We start from the raw sequence: 22,394 nt of genomic DNA, 5'->3' as shown, positions 1-22,394 counted from the left end.
CAAATCTCTTTCCTTGTTAAATCTGCCTGCTCTTTTGTGCAAGTACAGACAGGGGAAAGTTGTCTGCATTTCTCCACTTAGCAACTTAATTCTATCTTTATTAATTCATTTATAAATATTATAGATGTGAAAATGTCTGCCATATACCAAATTTACCCATTGACTGTTAAATCTAGTTAGCCCATATCATGCACTCGGCTCCTGCTGTCTTCTTTCAAAACTGTTCAATACTCCAGGGTCACTGTGTGATGAAAAGACAACTACAGCCATTTTCTCTCCGCTTACAATCGTCTCCATAAACCTCTCTTCCATGTACCCACCACACTCAACTCCTAAACTTGCAAGCACTTTTGCCTTTACCAAGTTCCTCCTTTAGTCTTGCCCGCCCAGCCAAGTTTCTCCCAAAGCTCCTGCCTGCGTCAGCCCAGCACATAGATCTGTTTCCAGTTTCCCTCACGTCATTTCATGCTTCAAGTTATTTTTATTATGGAAGCTACCTTCAGTTTTCTTGACACTGTTCACATTAAACTGCTGACAACACAACTCTCCTTCCCAATTCCCATCATTATTTACATCCTCCTTTTCTTTGACCACTGCTTCAAATTGAACCAGAGTGTTCACAATGTTGGCATCCTATTTCATCCTGATGTAGGTAAGAACCAAGTACTGATGAGGGATATCAGCAAGTCGTTGTGTGTGGAAAATCATGTCTCTCAAATTTGAGTGAATTTTTTTGCAAGTGACCAAGAAGATAGATGAAGGCAGAGTGGTAGACGTTGTCTATATGGACTTTAGCATATTCTTCAACAGTGGACTGGTTAACAAGGTTAGATCACATGGAATTCAGGGAGAGCTAGCCTACAAAAATTGGCTTGACAGCAGAAGACAGAGGGTGATTGTAGAGGTTTTTGTTGTTAAGACTGGACGCCCATGACCAGTGGTGTGCTGCAACAATTGGTGCTGAGACCACCGTTGTTTGCCATTTTATATAAACGATTTGGATGTGAATGCAGGAGGCATAATTAGTAAAACTGCGAATGATGCTAAAATTCATGGTATAGTGGACAGTGAAGATGGTTATCTCAGGGTACAATGGGACCTTGATCACTGGGCCAGTGGGCCAAAGAATGGCAGATGGAGTTTAATTCAGAAAATTGCAAGGTGTTGCATTTTCGTCAGACAAAACAGAGCAGGACTGATGCAGTTAGTGGTAGGGACCTGGGAAGTGTTGTCGAACAGAGAGACCTAGGGGTGAAGGTACATAGTTCCTTGAAAGTGGCATCACAGGTAGAGAGGGTGGCGAAGGTGGCATGCTTGTCTTCATCATTAGAGCACTGTGTACAGGGGTTGGGACATCATATTACAGCTGTACAAGACATGGGTGAGGCCAGTTTTGTGGAGTACTGCATACAATTCTGGTCACCCTGTTACAGGAAGGATGTTATTAAACAGGAAAGGGTGCAAAAAAGATTTACAAAGATGTTACCGATACTGGAACGTTTGAGTTCTAAGGAGAGGCTAGATAGGCTAGGACTTTTTTCCCTGGAGCATAAGAAGCTAAGACGTGACTTTTTGTTGGTTTATAAAATCATGAGGGGCATAGATACGGTGGAATAATCAAGGTCTTTTCCCCAGGGCAGCAGAGTTCAAAACCAGAGGCATAGGTTTAAATTGAAGCGGGAAAGATTTACAATTACAACATTTAAAAGACATTTGAACAGGTACACTGATAGGAAATGTTTAGAGGGATATGAGCCAAATGCAGGCAAATGGGACTAGTTCAGTTTAGGAAACCTGGTCAGCATGGACAAGTTAGTCCGAAGGGCCTGTTTCCCTGTAGGATGACTTTATAACTAGCAAAATACTTTTTTAGGATTGACATTTGAAATCATTTTTGAGCTTCTTATGCAAGTATCTGTTCTTGCTGTAAGATATTAACATTTAATTTCCAATCACATTGTTTTATGCTTTTTGCAATCTGGCAGGCCTAGCATTTTAAACTATCCCATTTTTGTTCTGCTCCTTCATGGCGGACTTAAAGTAAGACTGAATTTTCCAAACTATACAACCTGCTGATAACAAACAAACAAACCCAGCAGCAAAAGATTCAAAATTAAATTTTAAAATATATGGGTCACCTTTAGTCTGTGCCCTCTTGTTACCAAGCCTTCTAGCACTGGACTAGGATGTTCCTTAGCTATTTTAGCGAAACTGTTTAAGATTTTAACACCTTATTTAAATCTTCTCTTACCAACTTCAGCAATGATGACCATGAAATAATCATCGATTGTACAATTTATTTGGTTCACTAATGTGGATGCAGAATCTTTAAATATTTTTAAGGCAGTGTTGGAAATATTTTTGATAATCAAGGGAATGAAAGATTATTGGGAGTTCGATCTTATTGAAAGGCAGAGCACGCTTGAAAGCCCGAGTGACCTACTCTTGTTCTTTGTTCGTATATCCATAGACAGCATTTAACCACAATGTTGAAGTGTGGTAAATTATTTTGTATCTGTATTGGCATAACTTAAATTTGTAACTTCAATCATTTTCACACTGTCAGTATCAGTTCAAAGAGAGTGCATATATGCCAAGTAAGTTGTTCAGATGAAAGGCTATAGATAGTAGCCCATGCTAGACTATAAAATGTTAACAGTTATGGTTTTGGAGAAATGAAAAGATTCCACTAACTAAATGATCAATTCTTTGATAAGACCTTTAAAGGTAATGAAAATGGTCTGTGATGCTTTTCACTAATTTTGCTGAAATGTTCATTGCATTCTAAGTCATGACAACTATATTGTCTATCAATAGATTTGAAGGGTAGAAAGTACACATCCATTCTCTTTTATATGTAAACAGAAACGATAGGCTGTGTTTATACGACAGCAACAAGGAGCTGCCTATATTTTAATAATCAGAACCAGCTTGGACTTAGCCAGAGAACTGGTGAACACAGATTTAGTGAACTCATGATATATGTGCCTATTTTTTTTCCCCTTTCCAACGACCATAAAGAAATTGTCTGTTCCTAAAGTGAAAACTGTCCTGTTCACTCACACATTGTGCATAAAATAAACTAGCTATTCAAGTGAATTTGTGCCATAACTTGATAAGAGTGTGTTTTAATCAGCCTGTTGTAAAAGGAAAATGTGTGCAGCCAATATATAGAATAACCGTCAATTACAATTCTGAGATCATGTTTTTCACAAAACATTGGACAGAACAAAGTTATACTTCGGATTGTACAAGATAATGGCTCCACCTAATAGGGCAGCTGGTGATGCAGAGCCCAAGAGCCAAAAAAAATTACTCGTGAAAAAAGCAGGGTTCAGGGTTTGGCTACTGAAGATTGAACATAATTCCGGTTTAAGCGCAACTTGTTTACTGCAAGTCATGGGAGGTTTGGGTCTGTGGAGTGTTGTGTGACCTAACTTTAATTGTTATAACTTCTTTTTGCGTTTGATTTGCCTTTGAATTTAACAAAACCAGACCCTTTATCTGAATTTTGGTGTCAAATTACTGACAAACGATGTTACCATTATCTTTAAGTGACTTATTTCAACAAGTATATAAAAAGAAAATTACACATCCTCGTGGGACCCTTTTAACCTCATCAAACTTTAACTATACATTATCTGCAACAGTGAAACACTAGCTTTGAGTAATAAAAAAAAGATGCCTGAATACCGATGAGCTGAAGAAATAGGTACTTTGGGCTGCAGTGGGGTCCAATTCCGAGCTTCTGACGTTTCAATAGACCATTCTCTACCTTCAGCTAAAGTAGCAATCTGAAAATCGATAAGAAAAACAAGTGCATGTAATGTTGCCTCTCAGAATGACAGATGGGACAGCTTGCAACCTTTTTAAAAACATAATTTCATAATATATTATGGATCTAGAGTTTTTTGTTTTTTTTAAAAAAGATGTGAATATGAATGTGTACATTGTTTCTGCATCATTAACAATGTGGTTACCAAGAAACAAGTTAAAAATGTATGATGAAACCCAACACTATTTGCTCAAAGTAACAGAACATATCTAAGATGAGACAACAGAAATGATGCAAAGACATTGTTTTTAAACACTTCCCTTAGAAGTTTGCTTTTTTTTTTAGATGGAATTATGGGAAATTTATAGTAGTAGCTACTTTCTAAACTGATTAAAAATTAATTCTTGTTTGTTTGTTAATTATTAATAAGCAGGCCAAGGCGTTCATCTTAACCAAAACTGTAGATCATTTTGCATTACTGAATGTGAACATAATTATTTCTTCAAGGACTTACACATCTTCGATATTCATAATGACAATATATTCATTATAGTACTCGACTGACAACATGCTGAAGGAAGGCAACTCTAAACAAGCTGTCAATGGGTACCAGGAGACATTGGTGAGCAAATGTTTAGAATGTTAATACACAAGCATTTATTGAACCAGATTACTGCCTCTATTTTCCATTTCTATGAATTGTCTTGATATGTTTACTATTTTAAAGGGGCTATATGCAAATACAAGTTGTTTTCTTTCCTCTATCATGACATAGAACATTATAAATCAAACTACCCAAACTGGTCTCCCAATTTCAGCACTTCATTTGATGTTATCCATTCAGATGGCCCAGCTAAAGCTCCCATAACAGCACAACTAATTTAGTCTGAATAATTAAAAACATGCCTATTGGAACAATTCAATTTCAATTCCCAGTCTGTTAAGTGGTTAGTCTCAGTCAGATTAGTTGGGTTTCTATGAAACTGAACTATTGCTCTTAGGTTAGATAAATGTAAATAATTAAGAAGGCCTTCCACTTCTGAACATAATGCAGTACCCCTAGTTGGAAGTGTGTACATGCTGACAGTATTCAAAGGTTAAAATCAGCATCCAATCAAATGGATGGCCAACACAGTATTGACACATAACAGAAACTCCTCTGGAAAATTCTCTAAGAATAATATTACCCCCGAAACATTACCCAAGAAGGAACCAACATCTTCAGAAGGTGGGGAGGGATGGAAAACAGACAAGCAGCAGAAATGACAGGTAGTGATTAATATTCAAAAGTTTTCTATCCATAGGTTTTCTTCAAAATTAGACAAACATTCTGCTTAAAATCAGGTTGCCCCAGGCTTAGGTAACAACAATGGATGCTTTGTGAACCTTTGGATAGATTAGATTAATCTTTTTTTTCATCACAGTGATTTTCCTCATAGCATTTCAACAGGCATTAATCAAAAAAAGAGTGACAATTTCTCTTTTCAGATAGTGCTTTGGGATCTTGAAAGTCCAAGTGGAACACTGGTCAGGAAGTTGTGACCTTGGTTTAATGCCTTGTCCAAAGGACAACATTTTTGGCAAAGATGCACTCTCTCATATCCATGAATGGAGGTGGGACCTAAAACATTCTAACTCAAAGACTGCATTTATTTCTCGAGAGCTCTGTTAATACTTAGAAGTTTAAAGCAGGTTTTTAATTCTTCCAAAGGAGGTATAGAGGAGCAGCACATGTACTTTTCAGAAAGTAAGCAACTCATTAGCACACATCTGTGGAGCAAATTTTAGACGACCGTACATAAAAACTTGTTATGGACAATCACCATTAACTAGTAACAAACATAATGAAGAACAATTTATGCTTTTAAATATATTTTAGTACAAATATTGGGGGCCATGATACATCACACTTATCTACCATAGATACTATGATCACTTGTTGTATGGCAACTAAGCAATAAACTAAAGATAACCAAATGTATGTTAAGAGGGGAGCTTTAACAAACCTACTTTTTGAAGGTTTTGATATTTTAGAAATATCCTGCATCAAGCAACTAGCAGCAGCTAGAATCAAATTAGGGAAACGTTAGACTTTCATCTGAATATTGAAAGTATCAAAGCAATGAAGTAATAAAGCTGAGTAACAGTTCTGCTTGAAAAGATTGTACATTTAAATTTTTGGAAGCCATGCCTAATGAAGTCAATTTTACTTGAACAAAAAATATCAGACTGGCTCTATCTCCACAATTTATGACCACTAAATATATTCTACATTATAGTATCAATTATAATACCTTATCTCTGTAAAGAGCTGCAGTGCGACTATTATATTTCTCCTGGAGTGACCAACATGGATCATAATCTTGTGATTCCAGAAACTGGTGGAATTTTGCATTGCCTCCAACCTTCATTTTCTCCAACTCCAAATCTTTCCATTTATCCATGGTAACAGATCGTACAAAACTAGAGGACAGTAGCAATGTATTTTATTTTACCTTTTAAATGTAATTTCATTTCTCAAAGCTTTATGAAAAAGACTAGCCTTATATATTGAGCAAAGCACAAACATTTGTTGAGAGAAACCACTAACTTCTCACAATCTGAATAACCAGGATTTTAACATATATAATACATTTGAGCTTTATATTGTAGAAACAAAGAAACATTGCAGAAAGGCGCTGGGGTAGGCCATATGATGCCTGAGCCTGCTCAGCCATTCAACATGTTCATGGCTGATCATCAAGCTCAATACCCTAATCCTATCCTCCCCCCAATTCTCTTGATTCCTTCAACCACAACAGTTACGTATACCTCCTTCTTGAAAACACAATGTTTTGGCCTTAACTACTTTGAGGTAGTGAATTTCACAGGCTCACCATTGTTTAGGTGAAGAAATTTCTCCTCATCTCAGCCCTAAAAGGTTTACCTCTTATCCTTGAACTGTGACGCCTGCCTCCCTACCATCGGGAAAATCATTCCTTCATCTAACGTGTGTAGTCAAGTCAGAATTTTATAGATTTCTATGAGATCACCCCTCATTCTTCTAAGGTGTTAAATTATTTTCACTAGAAACATTAAAACATGAGACCAAATAAACCATTTTTAAAAAATACTAGATTAATGCAAAGTTTGTTTTCCTAATGATGCAAATAACATATCCAAATTGGGCTCAATTGCTTATTATATGAATTCCCATTTTTAGCAAAGCGTACATCTTCCAAATAAATGCAATTTCAATGTAGTACTGATCCCTAATAAACAACTGCAGGGTAGTGTGGCAGATAAAGGTAAATAGGGGCACACATAGGTCCTTCACTTCTGACAACTGCTTTAAATTCAACACAAGGTAAAGTTCCACTCTCATGATTTTTTTTTGTGAAACAAGTCTGGACAGCTCCAATCCATTTGCTGGTGAACATGAATCTAAAGTAAACCATACTATTCAGTACCATTTGGCAATCTCACTTAGGTTGATAGATATTGGGGTTTAGTGTGTTTTTGGTGTTATTAGAGTAGAATACAATGCCATGGTTAAGATATACTTGATCTGGAGTGCTTAATAGGAAAACACTGGGACCCCATAATAAAGAGTTTCATTCCTAACTTTTTTATTAAACAAACAAAAAAGTTAAAACCTGCTTCACCAAATCAACATTGACAATATTAGTATGCCATAATACTATATTTATTCAGTAATAGTGCCTTCTCTGTTCTGAATATATTAAATGCATGCTAGGGAATAATTCAGTCACATTACGGTGCCTCCGTAAAGCAGCCATTGTGACACGATTCTTGACTTGGCAGCCGACTTCCCAACTAGGTAGACTATTTCAAAATGAAATAGGACTGACACTGGTATTGGAACCAGGGACCTGCTTTTCCAGTGTCTCAATCAAGGACAATAAGATCAAGCAGCACTGCAATCGCCTGCATGGCTTAACATTTCAACACACACATCAACTGAGGAACATTTTCTTTAGATAGTCTTTCAGGATGTAGCCATTGCTGGCTCATGTCTAACTGCCCTAGACAAGGGATGGGGTATGTATCCCACAATGCTGTAACAGAGGAAGTTTAATAATTTTGAAGCAATATTTAACTTCCGTATTGCAATTAGGTTTTCTTTTTTAATCCATGCTTATACCTGAGATGTACTCCTAGACCTCTGTGCTTTCCTGAGCACTCAAGGCAAATCCATATTCCATAAGTCACACTGACCCATTGTGGATTGAAAGCTCCACATTCAAAACAAACCTAGGAGACAGAAGGAGACATTGTACAAAACATTACACAAATCAAAGTATATTCCTTCACCGAAGACCATCTCTTTGATTTCTTCAGGCATTTATGTGGAATCTGTACAAAAATCACAAATATCCATATTAACATGGATTAAAATTGACTTGTTAAAACCCCATGCATCAGCAGCATAAATAATAAACCAGCAACTGAACTTTATAATCGGAGGAACAGGGAGCCTGGAAATAATGTTAAATCTATATATGACGCTTATTTGATGTCACTAGGTTTTCAACATTGTGTACCATATGTTAGGACGTGAAGACTTTACACGGGGTACAGAAGAGATTTATTAGAACCATTAGACAGGTGAGGATTCAAATTACCAAGACTGAAAAAGCCTTGAATCTAAGAAAGTCGAGAGGAGATTTGATAGAGGTGTTTAAATTCTTTAAGAGTTTATATAGGGTAAATAAAGCAAACTTGTTTCCAATGGCTGAAGGGTCAATAACAAGAGGGTACAGATTTAAGACAACTGGCAAAATAATCAAAGATGACAAAAAAAATTGTTTTGCATAACAAGTCATTGAAATTCACAATGCACCAAAAGGTGATGGGAGCACATAAATAATAAAAGTGAGCAGCAGTAGTTCCAATGACCCTACTTGAACCTATTCTTCTAGTTAAAACGTTGTTCTGCCTGTTTCCACTTTCCTTGAGAGGTTAGAGATCTGTTTGTCTTAGCCTGAAATGTAGGAATATATTGTAGGAAAATATAATGGAACATCCATAACCTTCTCATCTAGATAATTCCCAAGGTTCACAACTGTCCAAGTGAAAAAAAATCTCTCTTTATCTCAGTTGGAAATTACTGACCACTTATCCTGAACTGTGCCCTAGATGCCCCAACCAGGGGAAACATCATTCCTGTATATACCCTGTTAAGCCACTTCAAAATATTTTATGTTCTAATGAGATCATTTTTCCTTCTTAAATCCAAAGAACAAAAGGCCAATTTACTCTAACTCTTACCTCATTCTGTTGAACCTTTACCATACCGCCTCTAATGAAATATATTTTTCCTTCAATATGGAGACATAAACTGCACACAGTACTCGAAGTGTGAGGTCACCAAAGTTCTACGCAATTATAGCAAAACTTCCTTGCTCTTAGTCATTAAACTTGAAAGGGTTCAGAAAAGATTCAACAGCTTTTAAAGAGAACATGTGCAAATACTTGGAAAACAAATTGCAGGGATATGGTGAAAAAGCCAAGGAGTGGGACAAACTGGATTGCAACTTGAATGGGCTCCTTCTGTGCCGTGTCGTTCTATAATAGAGCACTGATGTCTTTTTAAAGAAAACTATGTAATTCAAATATGGAAAATGACTTATTCAATTGCTTCATGAATGACCCTGAACTTAAACAAACAAGATTTTGCACTAGATTAAAAACAGAGAACTCATTGCTAATTACAGCAACCTTGGAATGCAGGCTCATAGCTCCTTGAAAATGGGGTCGCAGAAGGCATTTGGTACACTTGCCTTTATTGGTCAGTGCATTGAGTATAGGAGCTGAGATGTCATGTTATGGCTGTACAGGATATTGATTAGGCCACTTTTGGAATACTGCATTGAATTTTGGTCTCCCTACTATAGGGAAGATGTTGTGAAACTTGAACGGGTTCAGAAAAGATTTACAAGGATGTTGCCGGAGGTGGAAGGTTTCGGCAATAGGGACAGACTGAATAGGCTGGGGCTGTTTTTCCTGAAGCTTTGGAGGCTGAGGGGTGACGTTATAGAGATTTATAAAATCATGAGGGGCATGGATAGGGTGATTAGCCAAGGTCTTTTTCCTATGAGAAGAGAGTCCAAAAGTTGACGGCATAGGTTTTAGGTGACAGGGAAAGATTTAAAAAGGACCCGAGGGGCAACTTTTTCATGCAAAGAGTGGTGTTTGTATGGATCGAACTGCCAGAAGTGATGGAGGCTGGTACAATTACAACATTTAAAAGGCATCTGGATTGGCGCACGATTAGGAAGAGTTTGGAAGATGGGCCAGATGGTGGCAGATGAGGCTATATTTAATTTAGGATATCTGGTCAGCATGGACGACTTGGACCTAAGGGTCTGTTTCTGTGCTGTACAACTCTAACTCTCAGCTATTTTCAAAATTATTTTAAATAAATTTTGGTAAATGGACTCATTTCCATGGAAGTGTTTTAATGTATAATTGCAGCTTTTGACTATAACAGATAAATACCTTTCACGTGTATATTTTCCTTAATTATAGTACAATAGTTAAATTTCCAAAATTGTATCTGTCTCCAACAAGTTTAGTCAGTAAAATTTTATTAAATGGCGGAATAGAAAATAGATGAGATTGTAAAATTGTTTATAAATATATACAAATAGTATCCATTGCCTAATTTTAAGTTGTTGCTTTTGAAATTTTTAATATTTCCTTTTCAACAAATCTCAGTTGATATGTGAAAGTGCAAAATAAAAGGCTTAGCTCTGCATAGACTTTTGAAACATGCATCTTTTCATGAATTCAGATTGAATTTTACAGCAAGTTCTCTTAACATTTTCTTACAGTTACATACATTGTTTTCATCTTGAGTCCTCACTTCTTTGAGAACCCGTCTAGTTCTTGGACTTGCCATGATGTCTAGAAGCAAAAAAAAACACAATTCATCACAATTGAATAGCTACTGTTCAACCCTGGCAGAAAAGGTAAAATGTGGAGGGTTATTACACTGCTTAAAATGGTGCAGGCCAGAAACACAATTTTTATTCTTTATATCAATACAGTCAAGTAAGAGTGCACTACAATTTATTTCAAATTGTATAAATAAATAAAATTGCAATACTAGAACTCTAAAATTAAAGCATAAAAGGTTGAATAAATATATCTAGTAAGTGGTCAGTCAACATCTGAAAAAGGCAGGCTATGACGTGTCTCGATATCAAAATTGAAGCCTAAAAAAAAATTAAGTACTTTAGGAAGGTTAGAAAGAAAGAATAAAAGAGGGGAGATAGACAACCAGAATGACAACAGGAACCATAATGAGAGGCCTGTAACTTCTTCATAGAGAGATCAGTGAGATCACAAAGCTATGAAGAAAAAAAAAGTATACACAGCTGAGGACATGAAAACCCAAGGGAGAAAACCACTGAAAAAAAATGTACGAAGATAAAGTAAAGTGAACAAAAGGAAGTATAGATATGAAGTTAATACTGAAAATAATAGTTTACCAGTCCAGAAACTGAACAGCAAATCAATGTGACAGGTTCAAAACCTTGACATCGCTCCATTCTGATAATCCAGGCAACAACTTACTTCCTTCTCTTGCCAGACCCACAATATAAGCATTTCCTATTATAAACAATTGGGGATTTAGCTGTACTGCAAAGTTACTAATGGCAATGTTCAGAGGCTACACAGTACACAGAAGTGCTAGTAATGTTTTTTTAAGAAACGATAAGACACTTATTTTCCTCCCACCCACGATCCCCATCCTCAGTTTTTGCTTTGAACAGTGAAGTCGGTAATTAAGTATAGCATTCAACTCTCTTCCGTCATTATCAAGTGAATTTTCAATCGTAGCTTACTAAACTTACACAAGTCAACTCAGGTTAAACAATAATGTGGTTGATTGTAAGTCAGCTGTGTAAAAATACAAAGCAGCAAATGCTAAAAAAACCAAGATAAAGATAGAAAATACTAGAAATACACAGCCTTAGGAGATAACTATTATAGCTCACATTTTTGATTTACAAGAGCTGATCAACTTGTACATTTTCACAGTTTTCTCTTTACTTTAGATGCAGTACAGCTTAAAAACAGCTGGTAACACCTCTGCATTATACAATCTTGACCAGTGCTTCGATTTGAGTAAACAATATAGGCTAACAGTTCAATGCAGTCCTGAGGAGCCACATTTTTCAGAGTTGCCAGGAGAAATATCAAATGATCCATCTCTTGGACAGTACTATTGGAAAAGAAACAAGAGTTCTCTTGAAATCCAAGCAAAACTTGCTTCCATAATCTACACCATGCAAAGAAAAATAACAGATCAATTGGCCATTCATATTATTACTGCTTCAGTACTTTGCTGTGTTCAAATTAACTGTTGGGTTTTCTTCAATTCCATTTCATACATTAAGTCACTGGTTGTCAAGTTATCAAAAAAATAATTTAAAAGGTATTGATGGCAGAAATGTTGTGAAAATGCTGATGCACAGAATCACACTATTTCTACCACTTAATGTTGTACTCTGATATGCATCCACAGCAATTTGATTTTCTTTATGTTGCTGGCAAAGCATGCATTTGTTACCTTCCCTAACTGCCCTTGAATGAAATGACTTCATAGGCAGTTAAGAGTCAACCACATTACTGTGGGTTTGAAATCACAAGTAGGCCATACCAAGTAAGGATGGTAGATTTTCCTCCCTAAAGAATATTAGTGAACCAGATGGGGTTCTACAACAATCAATGATCGTTTCATGGCCACTATTACTGACACTAGCTATAAATTATATATTTATTGAATGAATTCAAATCCATAGTGGGATTTGAAACCATGCCCCTAGAGCTTCTATGACTAACTTTTTCATTGGATCGTTGAGTCTAAAGTGCTCACATCATAATTTTTCTACACTTAATGAGCATTGTGAACTTGCTTCAAAGTACACAGGTGAGTGAACATTACATAGGAATACACAGTACAAAAAAAAGTCATTTGACCAAACCACTCCATCATGGTGTTTATTCTCCACTCTAGTCTCATTCCATCATTTCTTTATCTCATTCTATAATTGTAATCCTTCTCCCTTGTATGTTGTGTTGCTTTCCCTTAAATGCATCCATACTATGTGCTTCAACCTCTACTTGTAGTCGTGAGTTCCACATTTTTACAACTCTAGGTAAAAATTCTTCTAAATTCTTTACAGCATCTCTTGTACGAAAGGCCTCTAATTATTTCCTCCGCACAGAGAAAACATCTTCTCGGTATCCATTTTATCAAAATCCTTCATAATTCTAAGGATGTTTAATAGATCACCCGTTAGCCTGACAATCCAGTTCTGGTATCATTCTTGTAAATTTGCTCTGCACTCTCACTAGACTACATCTTACTAACCTTTTCCTAAGTAAGATGCAACAGTAAATATTTTCCATGCAAAGTTTATGCAAATTTACAACAAATCCATGTAAACCAGGAAGCTGTCAGGCATAGGTCCAGAGATGATCTCCAAATCTGTGCTGGTTTAAGGTAGCAGCTGGGTCAGTCTGATTCAAATTACTAGACCCAGCCTAAGAATGAAAATCAGGTTAATCGGGATATACACATGCTCCCTCACTGTCAATTAGCCTGCTAATGCATCATGAAGCTTTATATACAAATAATGGATGGAAGTCACCAAATCCAGGGAATTTATCAGCTGCTCACGTTAATGTTTTCTGTACGTTTTCTTTATTAATTGCTTTAAGTTCCTCACTCTCAGTAGGCCTTTATTCCCTACTACTTGTTAAAGGGAAAAGACTTGCATTTATATATTACCTTACAGCACCACAGAAGTGACAAAGCATTTTACAGCCGATGAGGTCCTTCTTAAGTGTAGATACCACTGCAAGGAGATGCAGCAGCCGATTGTGCACACAAAGTTCCCACAACAGCAATGAGTCAATGAGCTGATGATCAGTTTTTTTATAATATTGAATGAGAAATAAATATTGATCAGGGTACTAGAGATGACTCTCCTCATCTTCAAAATATTGTCATGGGGTCCAAAACAGGTGGAGTCCATGTTTAAAATCTCATCCAAAAGATAGCAGCCCTGACAACACAGCACTCCCTTAGTGTACTGGAATATCAGCCTTAATTTGTGTGCTCAAGTCTTGGATTAGGACTTATATCTATGAACTCCTACCTCAAAAACTAGGACACTGTCAACTGTGCTTGGCTGAAAAAACCTAACAGTTTACTAATTATAAGACAGTTAGGCAATCAGTGCATTGCAGCATCTCACCAGGTTGGTCAATCGACAGCAAGGTAACTTTTACCTTCTGAAAAATATTACTCATGCAAGTTAGAGAAGACCTGCGTAACACTTCAGACCGTTATTTTCCTTACTCATATGTCAAGCATAGTACTTTTTTTTTAAACTTTGAGAGCACAAATATAATTTCAATGGTTAAGGGTAAACCATTGAATCTGATGTTCATGAGGTACTAGATGCCTCACCAACCTCACCATGCCATTACCATTTGCATTTTCAGCAGCTAAAGCAAAAGCATGCGGCGAGAAAGTAGAGAGTTCTGGACCAATAACAAGCTATTCGGAATTACCTTCAGTCTCTGCTTGAATTGACTTTATCAATAAATGTTCAACCCTAAACTTCTGCTGTCACATTGTTTTTTTTGGTCTCACTCCCCCAGAGCTCTGGTGAGGTAGTTAACATTTTAATCAATTGCTAGTAGTTCCAGAAGTATAATTAAGCATACTTAATTTACAACAGTTTATTCGGAGATTAGAAAATAATTTAAAAATAATTGATTGCTTGGTCAATTGACACAATACTACTGTTATGATCAACCCACTAATTTATAAAGAAAATTAACTATATGGTTAGTTAAGTAACAAATTATGTGAATTATTAAATCCAACTGACAACAGCAGTATGATAAATTTGATGACTTGCAATCAATTCTTGATGCAATATCTTTGACAGTTCTAATTTAACAAACCAGTCATATTCCAAAACTTGTTTCTCTGAATCAATATCCCTAGTTCAGTCCAGTATATCCAGTTTCCCTTGGTGCCTTGTTGAACCAGCAATCTATTAGCTCATCTATACCATCCTGATAGCCCTTTTCAGCAGTTTGTGAACCTTGATAATTAAAGTGGATCCACTTGTCTCCACATTGTTCAATGCCATTGCACACCAAAATGGACTATAATATACCTGCCATTCAACACAAAGTTATAGGACAACAGGACCAGATATAAGCAGCTGAATTATAGAGTTTGTGGCCAGAAAGAATGGAAATATCAGAGAAAAGTTATTGCAACATTTAAGCCAAAATGTAGCAAAAACATGGTTAAGAATTTAAACAAGGAAAGGAGCTGGGAGAAGACTGAGGCATGCTGTGCATTAACACAGATGGAAAGATGTAGAATTTGAATGTCACCTTAGTGTCAAAAGAGGCCTACTTAGTCCAGTCTAAGCATGTGGCTGTACAAAGAGGTACACTAAATCACATGGATCTAGCTGATAAATTGACCTAAAAACTTGTGCCACATCAACATTTTTAAACATTCTCAATCCATCTCACTATTTCCTGCATCCTATTTCATACCTTGTCTATGAAGACCAAAAATGTAACAAATCACATATACTTCACCCACCATATATTATTCAAAAACCTTCATTCAGGTCTTCTTTGTTTTGCCCACAGCATACTTAGGCCTTTGACAAAGGCATTAACTACATTTTTGTAATTGTAGTTGTAGAAGTTATCCTTCTAGCTTACTTGATCTTTAAATGACTTTTTGGGATGACAGATGAATTCAACTACTCAATTTCCTGGCATCATCCTATCATGGCTCTACAATTTCATCTACAACCCACAGCAACCTATCCACATTTCGCCATCAATCTACACTCTCAGGGTAGGAACTGGATAACATTCAAAATGAGGCAAAGCACAGAGCACCTGCTAAAGATGGCCCATACCAGGACCACAGGAGGGAGAGGTTCTGCTGACCTCATTCATATATCAGCGAACAGGAAGGAAAGCACGATAGGCAATGCGCACAGGCTCTGAAATGTGGGGTGAGGGATGAGAGAGATAGTGGAAAGAAGGGGCAGTCAGTAGCAAGAATCCAACTCATCCTGGAACCACACAGCAAGGAGAAATATTTTTATTTATGTTTGGTAGCAGGTGTCAGTGTCTCTTGAAGGATCCTGCATTGGCTGCTATGTATTTGATAAATCTGTCCTGATCCTGTACAATTGATGCTACACTCACAATTCCACAAAAATCTCATTAAAAATTGAGTATCATTCCTAACATAAAACTAGCCATAGGAAAACAGTGGCACTATTGCAGAAAATGCTTGTTAATAAACCATGAAATTGAAATGGCAGTATTAAAATGGAAAACACAAGTTTTCTGACAGATGGATAGAACCAAATGAACCCTCTGCAGGCCTCCCACAGTCCCTCTAATATCTATGGATTCCAAGTTGAAAATTTACGTCTAGCAAGCCAGAGGTTCATTAATTTCTTCTCCGCATCTACAGATTATTTCTCAAAACACTGTTTTTGTGATGAAGACCACATAAATCATGTCAGTACACCTTGTGACACTACTCTTAACTACATAACTCCGATTGAGCCCCAAGTCTGCTTGTTTGACAAGTTAAGCTTTTCCAACCTAACAGACATGATTGTAACCAACCTACACCTGCCAGATATTCTAGACTTAACTGTAGGTTCATTCCCATTCCCTGGCTGCTTATTGAGGAAGAATTTAACAATTTTTAACTTGTATATTGTTACAGCCTGAACTTAGTTTCAAACTCACACACCTTACGTACTAATAGCTACACTTCTATCCAATTCCCACTGCATTAAAATCTTAAATTCTATGTCACTCCAGGTTCAACACATTCCTCCATGACTGTGATCTCACTATATTGTACTTCCAGTTCCCCAAAATTCTTCCTCTTTTCTCAAACTGGTGAAAGAGTCATCAATCAAATTTTGGAATGTAATCCTCATTCCCTTCATCTCAAATGTTTTCAACTATCCTTCAGTAACATTTTTTCATCAACTTTGGGCTTAGCTAATTCCTATTTGAGGTGCCTGGTCACATTAAAAGCACGTAACTACAAGTCACTTAAGAATAGCACTACATAGTATTCCATTGTATGAATATAATAATAAAAACAAGTCCAGCATTGTACAACTACACAACAGTAGGGGCTATTAGACATAGGAGCAAAAGTAGACCAATCAGCCCCTTGAACATGTTCCGTCATTCAATGAGATTATGGTTGATCTGTGGCCCAACTCCATACACCTACCTTTGGCCCATATCCATTAATAACTTTGCTTAATGGAAAAATGTCTTTCTCATATTTAAAATTAATTGATCTATTATCAACTTTTATTGATTAATTGATCTATTATCCCTTTTGTGGAAGGGAGTTCTACAATACCTCTACGATAAAACAAAGAAATGTGGATACTGGAGATCAGAAACAGAAATTACTGGAAAAACTTGCCAGACCTGCTGAGTTTCTCCAGCAATTTCTGTTTTTGATTCAAATCTTTACCATCCTTTGTGTGTAAAAGTTTTATTAATATCTCTTCAGAATGGTCTGGTACTAATTTTTCAATAACGCTCCTTAGTTGTGGAATCTCCAACCAGTAAAAATAGTTTAATTTTATCTACACTGTCTTTGCTGGTTATATTGAAGTCTTCAATCAGATTACCCCTTAATCTTTTAAATTCTAGAGAAAACAGGCCTATTTGTATAATCTATCCTCGTAACTTAATCTCCGAAGTCCAGATATCATTGTTGTAAATTTATAGTACTCCCTCCAAGAACAACATACTTTTCCTACGTGCCCAGTTCTGCTCTCAGTACTCCAAATGGGGTCTAACCAAGGTTTTGTATAACTGCAGTATAATTTCTGCATCCTTTTATCCAATCCTGTAGATGTAAAGGCCAACATTCCATTAGCTTTCTTGGTCATTTTCTGCACTTGTTCGTGGCATTTTAAAGATTTATGCAACTGAACCTCCAAGTCTCTTTGGGCATCTCGAAAATACTTTGATCTATCATTTTTGGTCCAAAATGGATACCCTTAAACCATCTGCCACAGTTTGCCCATTCATCTAGTCTATCAATATCCTTTTCCACAGGAAATACTGACGTGAAATACTTGTCTAGTATCTCACTCATCTCCTGACGTTCTACACACAGGCAGCCTTGTTGATTTTTAAGGTGCCTATGCTCTCCCTAGTTACTTTTTTGCCCTTATTGTATTTGTAGAATCTCTTTGGATTCTCCTTAGCTTTGGCAAATAGAGTTGATTTCCCTCTCAAATATACTCCTTCTGCTGAGGTTGATTGGCTCACCGAGCTGGTTTGTTGTTCCGCAGACGTTTCGTTACCGTGCTTGGTAACATCCTCAGTGCAGCCACTGATGAAGCGTCAGTGTGTTTTCCCGCCTGGCTTTTAAACTCTGGGTTCCGTTGCGATGGATTGCCTCACTCCCAGGTTTCCTCCATAGTGGAATGTATATGGGGTCGAGTTCAATGTGTTTATTAATAGCCTGCTTCATGGAGTGCCATGCTTCCAGGAATTCTCGTGCTTGTCTCTGCCTAGCGTGTCCCAGGATCTTGGTGTTGTCCCAGTCGAAGTCATGTTTCTCCTTGTCCATGTGGATTGAGATGAGTGAGTATTGGTCGTGTCTTTTTGTAGCCAGTTGGTGTTCATGTACTCTTGTTGTTAGTTTCCTTCCTGTTTGTCCGATGTAGTGTTTCTCGCAGTCTCTGCAGGCATCTCCTGACCCAGTTCTTTGGATATCTTTGGATAGCCTACAGGAACAGCATCAGAAAGATTCTACACGCCCCGACACACTCATCACACTACCCTACATCAGGAACACATCAGAACTCACCACAAGACTTCTATGACCGCTGGGCATCAGAGTGGCACACAAACCCACATCAACCCTACGACAAGTGCTCACCCGAACTAAAGACCCACTCCCTGCCATGGACAGGACCAATGTCATCTACAAGATCTCCTGCAGAGACTGCGAGAAACACTACATCAGACAAACAGGAAGGAAACTAACAAGAGTACATGAACACCAACTGGATACAAAAAGACACGACCAATACTCACTCATCTCAATCCACGTGGACAAGGAGAACCACAACTTCGACTCGGACAACACCAAGATCCTGGGACACGCTAGGCAGAGACAAGCACGAGAATTCCTGGAAGCATGGCACTCCATGAAGCAGGCTATTAATAAACACATTGAACTTGACCCCATATACATTCCACTATGGAGGAAACCTGGGAGTGAGGCAATCCATCGCAACGGAACCCAGAGTTTAAAAGCCAGGCGGAAAAACACACTGACGCTTCATCAGTGGCTGCACTGAGGATGTTACCAAGCACGGTAACGAAACGTCTGCGGAACAACAAACCAGCTCGGTGAGCCAACCAACCTCAACACCCACAACCCGAGCTACAAATCTACTCCAAAACCTTAGATACTCCTTCTGCCCTTATAATCTTCTGGAGATTCACTCAATCCCAGCTGTCTATACCTGACATATGCCTCCTCCTTTTTTCTTGACCAGAGCTACAATTTCTCCAGTAAAGAATGCTGTAGAACATCTACCAGCCCTGCCCTTCACACTAACAGGAACATATTCAGGAGCATATGTGTTTCTGGACTCTCAACATCTAATTTTTTAAGATTTTCCACTTTCCAACTGTCCCTTTACCTGTGAATCGTCTCTCCCAATCAACTTTTGAAAGTTCCTGCCTAATACCATCAAAATTTGCCTTACACCAATTTGGAATTTTAACTTTTAGATCAGATCTATCCTTTTCCATAACTATTTTAAAACGAATAGAATTATTAATCACTGGCCCCAAAGTGCTCCCCGACTGATACCCCAGTCACTTGTCCTGCTTTGTTTCCCAAGAGAAGGTCAAGTTTTGCTCCTTCTCTAGTAGGTACATCCACATACTAAATAGGTATTTTTTTCTAGTACACATTTAAATTCCTTTCTATTGAAGCCCTTAACATTATGGCTGTCCAAGTCTATGTTTGGAAAGTTAAAATCTCCTACCATTACAACCCTATTATTCTTATAGATATCTTGAGATCTCCTGCGGAGCAGGACATGGAAGTCATAGAACTTGGGGAAATAAATAGTGATATCTTCAGAACTGCACATATTACAGAGGTAGTGGTGATGGACGTCTTAAAACACAAAGGTGGATTAATCCCAGGGACCCAATCAGGTGTATCCCAGAACTCTGCGGGAAGCTAGGGAAAAGATTGCTGGTCCACTTGCTGAGATTTCTGTATCATCAACAGCCACAGCTGAGATGCTTGAACATTGGCAAATGTGGTGTGACTATTTAAGAAAGATGGTAAGGAAAAGCCAGGGTAGTATAGACCAGTGAGCATGACATCAGTGGTGGGTAAGTTGTTGGAGGAGATTCTGGGGGACAGGATTTATATGTATTTGTAAAGGCAAGGGCTGATTAGGGATAGTCAACATAGCATTGTGTGGGGCAAATTATGTCTCACTAACTTGATTGTGATTTTTTGACGAATGACAGAGAAGATTGATGAAAGCAGAGTGGTACATGTCGTCTATATGGACCTTGACAAGGTTCCGCATGGTAGACTGATTAGCAAGGTTAGATCACGTGGAATCCAGGGGAAGCTAGCCAATTGGATACAGAATTGGCTTGAAGGTAAGAGACAGAAGATGGTGTTGGAGAACGACTGCACCTCCCAGTTGCAAACCATTTCAACTCCCCCTCCGACTCCTTGGACGACATGTCCATCCTGGGCCTCCTCCAGTGCCACAACGATGCCACCCGAAGGTTGCAGGAACAGCACCTCATAATTCGCTTGGGAACCCTGCAGCCCAATGGTATCAATATGGACTTCACAAGCTTCAAAATCTCCCTTCCCATGACCGCATCCCAAAACCAGTCCAGCTCGTCCCCACCTCCCTAACCTGTCCTTCCTCCCACTTATCCCCTCCTCCCACCTCAAGCCCCACCCCCATCTCCTACCTACCAGCCTCATCCCGCCTCTTTGACCCGTCCGTCCTCCCTGGACTGACGTATCCCCTCCCTAACTCCCCATCTACACTCACCTTTACTGGCTCCATCCCCGCCTCTTTGACCTGTCTGTCTCCTCGCTACCTATCTTCTCCTTTATCCATCTTCTATCCGCCTCCCCCTATTTATTTCAGAATCCCCTTCCCCTCCCCCATTTCTGAAGGGTCTAGACCCAAAACGTCAGCTTTCCTGCTCCTCTGATGCTGCTTGGCCTGCTGTGTTCATCCAGCTCTCCACCTTGTCATCTCAGATGGTGATGCAGGGTTGTTTTTCAGACTGGAGGCCTGTGACTAGTGGTGTGTCACAAGAATCAGTGCTTGGTCCACTGCTTTTATCACTTCTTTAAATTATTTGGATGTGAATGTATCTTGCAGAGTCGGTATGGTTAGTAAGTTTGCAGATGACACCAAAATTGGTGGTGTAGTGGACAGCGAAGAAGACTTAGAGTACAATGGGACCTTGATTGGATGAGCAGATGGAGTTTAAATTAAATAAATGAGGTATTGTGTTTTGATAGGGCAAATCAGAACAGGATGTATACAAATAATGGTAGGATCCTAGGGAGTGTTGATAAACAAACAGACCTAGGGGTGCTGATGCACAGTTGTAGTTAGACAGGGTGGTGAAGGCGGCGCTTGGCGCTTTTGCCTTGTTTAGTCAGTGCATTGAGTATAGGAGATGGATGTCATGTCGTGATTGTACAGAACATTGGTGAGGCCACTTTTAGAATGCTGTGTTCTATTCTGGTCTCTCTGCTATCAGAAAGATGTTGTTAAACTTGAAAAGGTTCAGAAAAGATTTACAAGGACATTGCCGGGGTTGGAGGGTTTCAGCTATAGGGAGAAGTTGAATAGGCTGAGGCTTTTTGTCCCAGACTGTCAGAGGCAGAGGGGTGACCTTATAGAGGTTTATAAAATCATGAAGGGCATGGACATGAATAGACAAAAGTCTTTTTCCCAAGGTACAGGAGTCCAAAATTAGAAGTTATAGGTTTAAGGTGAAACAAGAAAGACGTAAAAGGGTCCTGATTGGCAACATTTTCTGGCAGAGGGTGGTGCCTCAATAGAATGAGCTGCCACAAGTACAATTACAACATATAAAACGCACCTGGAAGGTACAATGAATGGAAAGGGATATGGACCAAATGTTGGTAGATTTAACTAGATCCGTTTAGGATAGCTGGTCATCATAGATGAGTTGGATCGAAGGGTCTGTTTCTGTGCTGTATAACTATGACTCTGCAATATCCCTTTGCCACAATGTTTCACAAGCAGCTATTTAAAAGATGCAAATGACTATGTACAGCAGGGCATTTAACTTGTCTTTTTTAAGTTTCGGGTCCGGTGACCCTTCCTGAGAACTGATGGTGGCTGGGAAAACGTCAGTTTATATGCAGAAAATAGGGAGGTGGGTGGAGTAGGGAATAAACGATAGGATAGAGCCGAAAGAGAGAGAAAGACAGTTGGACAGA

The 22,394-nt window shown here is 38.2% G+C and overlaps 1 protein-coding gene across 2 annotated transcripts in view; it reads right to left on the bottom strand.

Annotated features, from left to right (window-relative positions):
* Window positions 1–22,394, bottom strand: part of arfgap1 (ADP-ribosylation factor GTPase activating protein 1) — a 39,087-nt gene that overhangs the window by 14,869 nt on the left and 1,824 nt on the right. For both annotated transcript variants that reach the window (XM_048608373.1, XM_020528427.2), the window contains exons 2-5: window positions 10,620–10,684; window positions 7,920–8,029; window positions 6,070–6,238; window positions 3,694–3,794 (exon numbers count right to left, since the gene is read on the bottom strand). In XM_048608373.1, the coding sequence (XP_048464330.1) occupies window positions 3,694–3,794; window positions 6,070–6,238; window positions 7,920–8,029; window positions 10,620–10,679 (440 nt within the window). In that variant the 5' untranslated portion in view covers window positions 10,680–10,684. The remainder of the gene's footprint in view (window positions 1–3,693; window positions 3,795–6,069; window positions 6,239–7,919; window positions 8,030–10,619; window positions 10,685–22,394) is intronic.

The sequence above is a fragment of the Rhincodon typus genome, chromosome 19, assembly GCF_021869965.1.
Source record: "Rhincodon typus isolate 14 chromosome 19, sRhiTyp1.1, whole genome shotgun sequence".
Classification (NCBI taxonomy): domain Eukaryota; kingdom Metazoa; phylum Chordata; class Chondrichthyes; order Orectolobiformes; family Rhincodontidae; genus Rhincodon; species Rhincodon typus.
The sequence above is the reverse complement of the archived record's forward strand: the minus strand, read 5'-3'. Positions and strand labels throughout refer to the sequence as shown.